Source organism: Prionailurus bengalensis, chromosome C2 (genome assembly GCF_016509475.1).
Source record: "Prionailurus bengalensis isolate Pbe53 chromosome C2, Fcat_Pben_1.1_paternal_pri, whole genome shotgun sequence".
In the NCBI taxonomy this organism is placed as follows: domain Eukaryota; kingdom Metazoa; phylum Chordata; class Mammalia; order Carnivora; family Felidae; genus Prionailurus; species Prionailurus bengalensis.
This window is the reverse complement of record NC_057350.1, coordinates 105,368,260-105,380,480: the sequence shown is the minus strand read 5'-3', so window position 1 is coordinate 105,380,480 and position 12,221 is coordinate 105,368,260. Positions and strand designations below refer to the sequence as shown.

Here is a 12,221-nt window from a genome sequence, read left to right as displayed (position 1 = left end):
CGTAAATATTGGCGTAGTGAAATAAGTATTAAACACCAATATTATTGTGCTGCTTTAGCGTGACAGGGATATAACAGCTATTTGTTATTACTGATTGTATTTTCCTTTAAGATAACATTTTAAATGAGATTCATTATCTTTTTATAGTCCTTTAATTTTATTTTTTCTCTACTAATATTAAATAGCAAAAACATGAAAAGAACTCTGTACACTTAGTGTTTGACAATTTTACTTGAGCACCTTACTAATTTTTTTTTTTTTTTTTTTTTTTTTTAACACTACAATGGTTAACTAAAAGCTTACCCAAGCTGGTTTTTGTTTTGGTTAGAATGGCCTGTTTGAACCACTAAATACTGAAAGATCAGAAAGTAACTGACATTTCATTCTGAAGTATTACAACTCTTGAAGTCTTCTTAAGGGCTATAAAACTAAGTACCTGGTCTTAGGTTGAATTTTATTAGAAACCCTGTCTTCTTTATTAGAGTAAAGATATGTTTTACCAGCCTTGCTTGGTAAGAAAAATACTTTTTCTTCCCTATCTTACCTTTAAAAAAAAGTTGTCAATGTAAAACATGACTTTATCAGGTACATTAAAATTCCTTTTTGATTGGAAGCTACTTTCTTTTCCTGTGTTCTATCCAGAATCTCTCAAGAGAATAATAATAAAAGCAAACCTATATTGTGATTTAAAATAGTTGCTAATATTATTTAATAAGTCTTGTGACTGATTTTAAAGTAAGTTGGGAATTTTGATACTAAAAGTTTCATTAGGATAACTGAGTGTTCTCAATTGGTTCTCATTATTCTGGAATGACTTATATTGCTATCTTTTGTTACCAGGCACAGTGCATTTGTAATACTTCTGTAACCCAGACTTATTTGAAAATGAATGTTAGGGGAAATCAGCTGCAGATACAATTCTAAACAATTGAATTTACATAAATGTGGAATTAAAGGTGTGTGTGTGTGTGTGTGTGTGTGTTTAACCAAATTGAACTGTTTTATGGACCTTCATATTATGGGATTTGGTTTGGTTAACTATGGATTAAAAGTTATTTCATTCTGTAATACTGTATTTGATACTACCATTTTGCAGCAACCTATACTCCTGTTTATTTTTTATTTGCTATTTACTATCCTGGGATAATTGGTCAAAATTTTACACCTGTGCCAAGACTCCTTAAAGTGGACTGCATTTTAACCCTTGCAAGGGTAAATTTTTTTCCCCTTGGTGCAGCCTTTCTGTACATAATTCAGTAATAAAGAAAACTAAATAAAGTCACAATTTCCTGAAGAAGTAAAAAACAGTAATTTTTAAATTGTCAACTTTATATTAAATATGTGCCTCTGAAGCACGTAGGATGCTTAAACCATTTGTCCTCATAATAATTTCACCCTTTTTGTGTCGTTTTAACAAATTATTTAAAACATTTTTTTTTTTTTTTTTTAATTTTTTTTTCAAAGTTTATTTATTTTTGGGACAGAGAGAGACAGAGCATGAACGGGGGAGGGGCAGAGAGAGAGGGAGACACAGAATCAGAAACAGGCTCCAGGCTCTGAGCCATCGGCCCAGAGCCCGACGCAGGGCTCGAACTCGCGGACCGCGAGATCGTGACCTGGCTGAAGTCGGACGCTTAACCGACTGCGCCACCCAGGCGCCCCTAAAACATTTTTAATGTCAAGGTAAACTTATTTCCCATGTAATAGATTCATTTCTGTTTGATTAAGTTTACAGATAGGAACCTTAGGAGTTCACCTGTTAGGAAAAAGAAACAGGGATTGGACCAGTAGAACTAATGATGCCCTATTTAAAAGCTTGAGGGAAAGTGGCAAAATCTATAGATTTTTATTTAGTTCCTTATCAAAAACTTAGACTCTTGCACTAGTTTAAAGCAGTTGGAGGTAAGTAAGAATATGGTTTTTTATTAGTTCTCTCCTACATCTCTCTTAAAAAACTAGCTGGTGAGGCGCCTGCGTGGCTCAGTTGGTTAAGCGGCCGACTTCAGCTCAGGTCATGATCTCACGGTCTGTGAGTTCGAGCCCCGAGCCCCGCGTTGGGCTCTGTGCTGACAGCTCAGAGCCTGGAGCCTGTTTCAGATTCTGTGTCTCCCTCTCTCTGACCCTACCCCCTTCATGCTCTGTCTCCCTCTGTCTCAAAAATAAATAAACGTTAAAAAAAAATTTTTTTTTTAAACTAGCTGGGATTGGAAGGCTGGAAACTTGGAGTCATCATAATATCAAGAACATAAATGATTAGTTTGAATAAAATGTATAGATGTTTGGCCAGTGGTAGTACTTAACAGCCTAAGTAATCTAAAGTAAAGTGAAAATTTATTTTTAAGATGAAACACCACTAAATTTGGGGCACCTGAGTGGCTCAGTTTGGTTGACTATCAGCGCAGGTCATGATCCCAGGGTCATGGAATCAAGCCCTGTGTTGGGCTCTGCTCTGGGCATGCAGCTTGCTTAAGATTCTCTCTTTTTCGGGGCGCCTGGGTGGCGCAGTCGGTTAAGCGTCCGACTTCAGCCAGGTCACGATCTCGCGGTCCGGGAGTTCGAGCCCCGCGTCGGGCTCTGGGCTGATGGCTCAGAGCCTGGAGCCTGTTTCCGATTCTGTGTCTCCCTCTCTCTCTGCCCCTCCCCCGTTCATGCTCTGTCTCTCTCTGTCCCAAAAATAAAATAAACGTTGAAAAAAATTTAAAAAAAAAAAAAAAAAAAGATTCTCTCTTTTTCTCTCCCTCCCCCTCCCCTTCCTCTCTCTCCCCCGTCTCCCTCTCCCCATGCACACAATCTCTCATCCTGTCTCTAAAAGTTAAAAAAACAAACAAAAAAAACACTAAATTTTAGAAGCCCATAAGGGTAAAATTTTTTACAGTGTTTAGTTGGTTTAGTGGTTTCTTGAAGTAGGCATTTCTAGTATTTGAATTCATTTTAAATTTCATTAGTTGACTATTCAAACGAATACCTAATGGAGCACTATGCTAAGATGCTGTGAATGTTAGAGATAGTTAAAACCCTGTTTCTTGTTCTTGAAAGCACTTACACGTGCCTTCAGAAAGTGTTAAGATTATAACTGGCCATGGTACTTTTCATGTTTATACATGTCCGCATTTATATATACCTTAATTTGAGAGCCTTTGTCACATTGTAATAACTATTGGTGAAAATAAGTAGGATTTTATTAGCTCTCCATGGCATTTCATGGTAACTGTGATTTACAAATGAGTTTTAATTGGTTTTGGTGCATTTGCACCAAATGTTAAAAGAATGTTAACTTTCAAATGTTAAAAGTTAAAAGAATGACAACCTTCATGCTTTTATTATGGTTCAAAATTACATTAAAGATTGCTGTTTCAGGAGTGGTTTTGTAAACCCCTAAAAGCTACAACTGTTAAGGCAATTTTAGTTTTGTCAGTTTTCAACTTCATATGGTTTTTGTCTTTATTATTATAAAACCTGAATTAGAACTTTAAATAGGAACCAAGATTTTTTTTTTATTCTACATTCTTCTAATAAAGTTTTATTCTCATTTGCTCTTTGTGAGCTACCAGAGGCCAACAAACCAAATCACCAAGGTTAGTATGTGCCTAAAATTAAGTACATCAGTAGAAAGGAACCTATACCCCTGTTAGTAATTTTCCAAATTAGTAATTTGGAAGTTGGATTAATTTTTACTTATATTTCTTCTTCCTTTTTCTTTCCTGTATACTTCTAAGGCTGGCATGTCCTACAAATTTTTTGGGTTGTGGTCTTTTAGCCTGTACAAATAAATTTGTGCTATATCAAAAGAATTTTTAGCTCTATCTGTAGCACCTAAGTTATCCAAGTGTTTGATTTAATAGCCTCAGCTTGAAAAAAAGTAGGAAGCTACTCCTAAGCAACCAGGATATCAAGCAGCCCACCCACTAAAGCGTTACCCTTTCTGTTGATGTACTTATTTGAGGCAGATACTACCTTGGTCATTTGGTTTGTTGGCCTCTGGTAGCTCACAAAGAGCAAATTAGAATAAAAATTTATTAGCAGAAGGTAAAGGACAATAATAGTACGGTGGAAAATGGAGAAAATAAAAAGATTATCAAGAGAAAATAAAAACTCAAAGCCTAGTAATTTGGGGCCTTTTAGTTTTAATGCAAATACCCATAAGAGAAGAATCCTTCAGGTGCTATTAGGAAAAAAAATTTGATAGCTGTGTACTTGAATTTCTTATGGTTCATGCTTGCTAAAATTTGGATTCCATTTGTATAAGAAGAGCATCACTATTTCTCAGATTTTTAACCTATATTTTGTAAAATAGATTATTAAAGAAATGGTGTAACTGAATCACAGTATCCTGATTTGTCACACTGTAAGAAGTTAAGATATAAGCCCTTGGTATTACAAATATTGAAATATGTTTGCAGTTTTTATGTTACTCTTAAAAATGATAGTTGATATTTTACAGGGTTGTGTAATGTCTCTAATACAATATGAATATAACTTAAAACCATAGGAAGTTTGTAGTAAATAACAAAAAAAGTAAAACCTTATTCAGGTCTACTGAAGCTAAGAAACTAGAGATAACTATGGAGACCTATAAAACTTTTCAGGCTTCAGATGCTAGCATGATAGTAACTTGAGACTTTGTGTCTTCATGCTACCATTATTTGTGATTTAGAGCCTTAAACTTTAAATTCAGGTTGATGCTTTAAAAAATTTTTTGAAATGTATGGAGCTTATTGCCCTAAGTTAAAACTTAAAAAGCAAATAGTAGCAGGTGGTAAGGCAGGCAAAGGACATCAAGGAACAGAGCCATAAGAAAGGTTCCAGGCTATAATTGGAATACCAGTAATGTGAATCTGACAATTACTGGTTGAAAAAAAATGAGTGCCGTTATAACAATCTAAAACTGAACGTTATGTGGCACTTGTAATGGAACTATTTTGGTTCAGATATGTCCTTAAGCATTTTTATCTTCAACCAACTGTGCAACCTTGTTAGAATGAAAAGAAATCGTAATTGTATATCCGCCATTTTAACTAGGGAGGAATAAGTAACTCAAAAGAGGCAGCCACTCTGCTTTACCCAAAGCTAGGCAGTTTCCTAATAGTGTTATTCCATCCTTGAGCAAGTAATTCGGCCAGGAAGTGTGATGCCTTTAGGAATATTTTTGTCAATGTAAACTGCTACACTGAGTCCTAACTTCTGGCTACCTGAAAAATGTATACTTAAGTAATACTTTATGCCCATTTGACTGTGTTCACGGCATAGATTTTCATTCATCTTAAAACAGATGTTCAAATTGAATTAGGGCAATATATTAGAATATCAAGTGTCAGATAATTTTTGTTGTTTGGATAGTGAACCCAAAAGAGTTAAACCACTACCTCAACATGAGTGGTTCTCGGCTGGGGGTAGTTTTGCATCTCTGTCCCTGGGACATTGACTGTTGTCTGGAGACATTTTGGGTTGTTACAGCTGAGGGTATGGGGGAATGGTATTAGGATCTGGTGTGTAAGAGGTCGGAGATGCTATTAAACATCCTGTGATGCCCACCATAGACCCCTGCAACAAAGAATATCCAGCCCTAAATGTCAGCGTTGCTGTTGATTAACCCTGCCTGGTTAAAAACTGAGTAAGACTCTTCTTCAATGGCTGGCATTTGCCCTGTTGTAATCCAAAACTTTGGACATAATTCTAGGCTTAAATCCTCTCTACGACTTGAAACTAATACTGCATACATTTGGAAGGACCTGATAATTGAAAGAATAAAATGTTTTATATAAATATATAGTTTAGTTTAAATACTAACTTAGTTTAAAGCAGTAATTTATACATAACTGAAGGTAATAGAGAAAAAAAACAAGTTCTTTGGATAGTGTTTACTTCGTGTTTGATAATCATGTTCGTTGTGTTGTCAGACTACAGAAGAGTGACAGTATATAAAAATATTAAAAGTTATGCCTTTCAATGACTAAATTTAAGGTGAGCTGTTTTATTTTTAAGGTTGGGTTTTTTGTTTTGGGTTTGGGGTTTTGTTGTGTGTGGGATTTTTAATGTTTATTTTTGCGGTGGGGGGAGGGACAGAGAGAGGAGGAGTCAGGATCTGAAGTGGGCTCTGTGCCAACAGGAGAGAGCCTGATGTGGGGCCTGAACTCACAAGCCATAAGAGCATAACCTGAGTCAAAGTCAGGTACCCCTGTTTGTGTTTTGTTTTTGTTTTTAAGTATACTTCATGACCAACATGGGGCTTGAACTCAAAACTCTCAGATAGAGAGTTGCATGCTCTACCAACGGAGCCTGCCAGGAGCCCCAAGGTTTTGTGTGGTTTGTTTTTGTTTATATTTATGTGGGAGCTTTTGGTAACTTTGACTCTTTGTCATTACATTAACAAGATACACCCCAGGTTTTTGAGGTTTATTCATATTTAAATATTTTGAATATTTAAATTGAGGAAGTAATAGGTTTTTTGTGTGTTTTTCTTGATTTTTTTTCACCTTTGCTATTTGCTGAAATAAAGGCCTGTATTTTTTTTTCTACTTGCCTTTTCCTTTTCTTGTGTTGTAATAGCACAGGCAACTACTCCTGTGAAGTAAAGTAGCAGCATTTTGCCTGAGCATGTTCAGACAAAATTTTCTCCACCATGAAACTAAATGGCTGCCTGGCAGTCAGCCTTGAAGGTTACTGATTGTGGGGTTTTTTTTCTTCTTTTCTGTTTGTAATTGAGTTGCATAAATACAAATATATAATGTTAATCTAAGAATTTTAATCACACTTCAAAGCTGTTCTATTAATGATTGCAAATAAAAGTTTTCCAATTTCATATGTACCAGGAGCTTTCGTTAGTTTTCAGTCAGTTGGTTATCTTCTCTTATTACCATGAGGAATAGGTAATTTCCTTTTTTATTTAATGGTCTTGTTTTTAGAAAGTTTTAGAACATTAAGTTTGAGACATCCTTATAAATCTTAGCACTTCTTGAGGAGCTCATAACCCCAGGTTTATAGAGAAAGTTTAATAATAAACCATCTTGGGACAGGATTCCTACTGCAGTTAAGCCATGAAGGATCTTGAAAATTCTTTGTTTTAGAACAGGAGCTCTAATTATGTTAACTAACAATTGGTAATGTTGCCAAAGTAATTATAGATTATATGAATACCTTGCTCAGTTTTGCCTTATACAAAAGTTAATACTTTTTTTTTATATATATATTGAATGAAATTTTAAGCTAGAGAATCTTTCTTTGGCTGTATACATGTATGTGAATGTATATTACAATTTGGTAAGAGTTTATGTAAGGGAGTATAAACATACATTTCTTACCATCAGGGAAAATGAAAACTATCAAAAACGTTTTTGTTTATATCTTATTAAATTTCTTTAAGCTACTGGTTTCTATCATTTATTTGTTCATTAGTATTGGGTTTGTTAATTGTTCCTAATTCTCACTTAAGATTGTTGTAGCTAAACATGAAGTGAATGTGTAATACAACTTTTTTTTTTTAAGGGTGAAGTTGAACAAATCGCTATGATGAAGCCAAAAGGCCAGACTGAACATGATGAGGGTATGCTTGAATATTTAGAAGATATAATTGGTTGCGGACGGCTAAATGAGCCTATTAAAGTCTTGTGTCGGAGAGTTGAAATATTAAATGAACATCGAGGAGAGAAGGTGAATCTTCTATAGATTGTTCTTGTAAATCAGACTGTTTTGCTTATTGAACAAATTCTACTGAGTCAAATATTAAGTTTATAATAGATCATATTTATTGAAAAAATCTTTACTGTTTTAGATTGAATTTTATATTTCTTATTTACCTTTAATTGAGCAGTGTTTTATTAATATGGTAGATATTTTTGCCTCATGTTGGTATATTTGAAATTCAGGTATATACATGTGTAATATATTTGAATAATCCATACACTTTAAATTTTTGTAGTTAAACAGAGTTAAGCTGGTAGAAAAGGAAAAGGATGCCTTAGAAGGAGAGAAAAACATAGCCATTAAATTTCTTACCTTGGAAAATGAAATATTTAGAAAAAAGAATCATGTCTGTCAATATTACATGTAAGTACATTAATTTATCAATTTTTATTAGTTTCTGACATTAAGCCCTTTTTTCTGTATTACAGAAAAATAAAGACTGAAGTAGAAAAAAAACTAAAAATTGTTTTGTAATGAATATGTTAAATTAATTTTTTACCATAGTACTAATGGTAATTGGTTTAATTTTTAATTGTTTTAATTTTTGTAATTTTAATTCCAGTATAATTAACATGCCATTATATTGGCTTCAGGTGTACACTGTAGTGATTCAACAATTTTATACTCGATTGAACAATTTTATACCCTGTACTCGTCATGATCTGTATACTTTTAATCCTCTTCACCTCTTTCATCCTCCACCCACCTCCCCTTTGGGTAACCATCAGTCCTCTTTAGTTAAGAATGTCTTTTTTGGTTTATCTTTTTTTTTCTGTGTTTGCTTCTTAAATTCCACATATGCATGAAATCATATGATAGTTGTCTTTCTCTGACTTATTTCATTTAATGTTATATTCTCTGGATCCATCCATGTTATTATAAATGGCAAGATTTCGTTCTTTTGTGGCTAATATTCCTGTGTGTGTGTGTGTGTGTGTGTGTGTGTGTGTGTGTGTGTGTGTGTGTGAGAGTATATCACATCTTTTCTATCCATTCATCTATTAATGGACACTTGGGCTGCTTCCATAGTTTGACACTTGTAAATAACGCTGCAATAAACATAGGAGTGCATATATCATTTCAAATTGGTGTTTTCAGATACTTTGGGTAAATTGCAGTAGTGGAATTACTGGGTCATATGGTGATACTAGTTTTCAATTTTTTGAGGAATCTACATACTGTTTTCCACAGGGGCTGCACCAGTTTGCATTCCTACCAATAATGCATGAGTGTTCCTTTTTACCCCACATCTATGCCAACATTGTTATTTCTTGTGGTTTTGATTTTCATTCCCCTCATGATGAATGATGTTGAACATCTTTTCACGTGTCTTTTGGTCATCTGGATGTCATCTTTTGAGAAATATCTGTTATGTCTATTTGGTTTTTTAGTGTTGATTGGTAGAAGTACTTGCATAAGTTCTTTATTTGGATACTAACCCTTGATCAGATACGTCATTCACAAATATCTTCTCATATTCAGTAGGTTCTCTTTTAGTTTTGTTGATTGTTTCATTTTTTGTGAGGAAGCTTTTTATGTCTTCGCAATAATTTAATTCTGTTTTTGCTTCCCTCCCCTCAGGAGACATACCTAGAAAAATGTTGCTACTGCCAAAGTCATAAAAATTACTGCCTGTGCTCTCATCTAGAACTTCTGTGGTTTTAGGGCTTTAATCCACTTTGAGTTTATTTTTGTGTATGGTATAAGACAGTGATCCAGTTTCATTCTTTTGCATATAGCTGTCCAGTTTTTCCAGTACCATTTGTTGATACTGTCTTTTTCCCATTGCATGTTTTTCCCTACTTTGTCAGAGATTGACCATATAAGCAGGCATTTATATCTGGGCTCTCTGTTCTGTTCCATTGATGGATATGGCTATTTTTGTGCCAGTACCATACTGATTTGATTGCTACAGCTCTGTAATATGTCTTGAAATCTGGGATTGTGATACCTCCCGTTTTGTTCTTTTTCAAGATTGCATTGGCATTCGGAGTCTTTGTGGTTCCATACAAATTTTAGGGAGTATTCTGCTCTGAAAAATGCTGTGGGTGTTTTGATAGGAATTGCATTAAATCTATAGATTGCTTTTGGTATTATGGACATTTTAACAGTATTTGCTTTCAGTCCATGGACATGAGATATCTTTCCATTTGTTTGTGTCATCTTCAGTTTTTTAGTTTTATAGTTTTCAGAGTACAGGTCTTTCACTTCCTTGATAGTTTAATTCCAGGTATTTTAGTTTGTGGTGCAGTTGTAAATGAGATTATTTTTTTTAGTTTCTCTTTCTGCTGCTTCATTATTAGTGCGTAGAAATGCAATGGATTTCTGTATATTGATTTTGATCTTATGATCTTAATGAATTCTTTTATCACGTCTAGTAGTTTCTTGTTTAGAGTCTGTTAAGGTTTCCATATATAATATGTCATCTGCAGATAGTGAACATTATACTTCTTCCTTACCAATTTGGATGCCTTTTACTTCTTTTTCTTGTCTGATTGCTATGACTAGGACTTCCAGTACTATGTTGAATAAAAGTGGTGAGAGTGGACATCCTGAACTTAGGAGAAAAGCCCTCCAGTTTTCCCCACTAAGATGTTTGCTATGGGTTTTTCATATAAGTCCTTTGTTATGTTGAGTCTTGTTCCTTGTAGACCTACTTTCTTGAGGATTTTTATCATGAATGGATGTTGTACTTTGTCACGTGCTTTTTTTGCATCTGTTGAAATGATCATGTGGTTTTTATCCTTTTTCTTATTCATGTGATGTATTATGTTGATTGATTTGCAAATGTTAAACCACCCTTGCATCATGGGAATAAATCCCACTTGATCATAGGGAATGACTTTTTAAAATATATTGTTGGATTTGGTTTGCTTAATATTATGTTGTACATTTTTGCACCTATGTTCATCAGAGATCTTAGCCTGTAGTTCTTTGTAGTGCCTTTACCTGGTTTTAGTATCAGGGTAATGCTGGTCTCATACATAGAATGTATTTGGAATTTTTCCTTCCTCTTCTGTTTTTGGAATAGTTTGAGAAGAATAAGTATTAACTCTTCTTTTAAGTGTTTGGTAGAATTCACCTATGAAACTGGTCCTGGACTTGCATTTGTGGGAGTTTTTTGATTACTGATTCAATTTCATGGCTGATAATCAGTCTGCTTCAAATTTCCTAATTCTTCATACTTCAGTTTTAGGAGATTATGTTTCTAGGAATTTATCTATGCTAGGTTGTCCAATTTGTTGGCATGTAATTTTTTTCATAACATTATCTTAATAATCCTTTGTATGGTGTCGGTTATTTCTCTTTCATTTCTGATTGTGTTTGAATCCTCTCTCTCTTTGATAATTCTCACTAAAGGCTTATCAATTTCATTGATCTTTTCAAAGAACCAGCTCCTGATTTCATTGATCTGTTTGTTTTTACATTGATCTATTTTGTTTTCACTCTAATCTTGATCATTTCCTTCTACTGATTTTGATTTTGTTCTTTTCTAGCTCTTTTAAGTGTAAGGCTACATTTTTTATTTGAGATTGGTTTTGCTTCTTGAGCTGGGTCTGTATTGCTCTAAAGTTTCCTCTTAGAACTGCTTTTGCTGCATCCCAAAGATTTTGAAAACACTGTGTTTTCATTTGTCTTCATGTATTTTTTTTTTTTAATTCTCTCTGATTTCTTGGTCAACCCCATTAATTGTTTAATGAATGCTATTTAACTTCCATGTGTTTGTGTTCTTTCCACATTTTTTCTTGTGGTTGGTTTCTGTTTCATAGTGCTGTGGTCAGAAAAGATGCATGGTCTGACTTGTATCTTTTTTAACTTCTTGATGATTGTTTTGTGACCTAAAATGTGATGTGTTTTGGAGAATGATCTGTGTGCACTTGAAAAGTGTTTTCTGCTATTTTAGGATGGAATGTTAGGAATACATCTGTTAGATCCATCTGGTCCAATGTATCTTTTGAAGCCACTGTTTCCTTGTGGATTTTTGTACATCAATGGATAGATGTAAGTGGGGTGTTAAAAATCTCCTACTGTTGTTGTATTACCATTATTACTTCCTTTATGTTTGTTAACAGTTGCTTTATGTATTTGGGTGCTTGCTGTTGGATGCATAAATATTTCCAATTGTTTTTATCTTCTCCTTGGATTGTTCCCTTCTGTAGGATTATATAGTGTCCTTCTTTGTCTCTTGTTACAGTCTTTGTTTTAAAGTCTATTTTGTTTGATACAGGTATTGCTACGCTTTCTTTTCACTTCCATTTGAATGATAATTGCTTTTCTATCCCTTCAGGTTCAATCTGCATCTTTAGGTTTGAAAGGAGTCTCTTGTAGCAGCATCTAGATGGTCTTGCTTTTTTATCCATTCTGTCCCCCTATGTCTCCCCTATGGGAGCCTGCAATCCATTTACCTTCAAAGTACTTATTGACAGATAATGTACTTGTTTTATGGTTTTTTCTGTAGTTCTTTTCTATTCTTGCTCTTCTCAAGAAAGCTTGCCAGCTTTTGTTAGTAATATACTTGGATTCCTTTCTCGCGCATTAAT

General features: G+C 34.2%; 1 protein-coding gene across 2 annotated transcripts in view; it reads left to right on the top strand.

The window, feature by feature from the left end:
* SMC4 (structural maintenance of chromosomes 4) overlaps nucleotides 1-12,221 on the top strand; it is a 46,452-nt gene that overhangs the window by 5,388 nt on the left and 28,843 nt on the right. For both annotated transcript variants that reach the window (XM_043595008.1, XM_043595010.1), the window contains exons 6-7: nucleotides 7,483-7,647; nucleotides 7,916-8,043. In XM_043595008.1, the coding sequence (XP_043450943.1) occupies nucleotides 7,483-7,647; nucleotides 7,916-8,043 (293 nt within the window). The remainder of the gene's footprint in view (nucleotides 1-7,482; nucleotides 7,648-7,915; nucleotides 8,044-12,221) is intronic.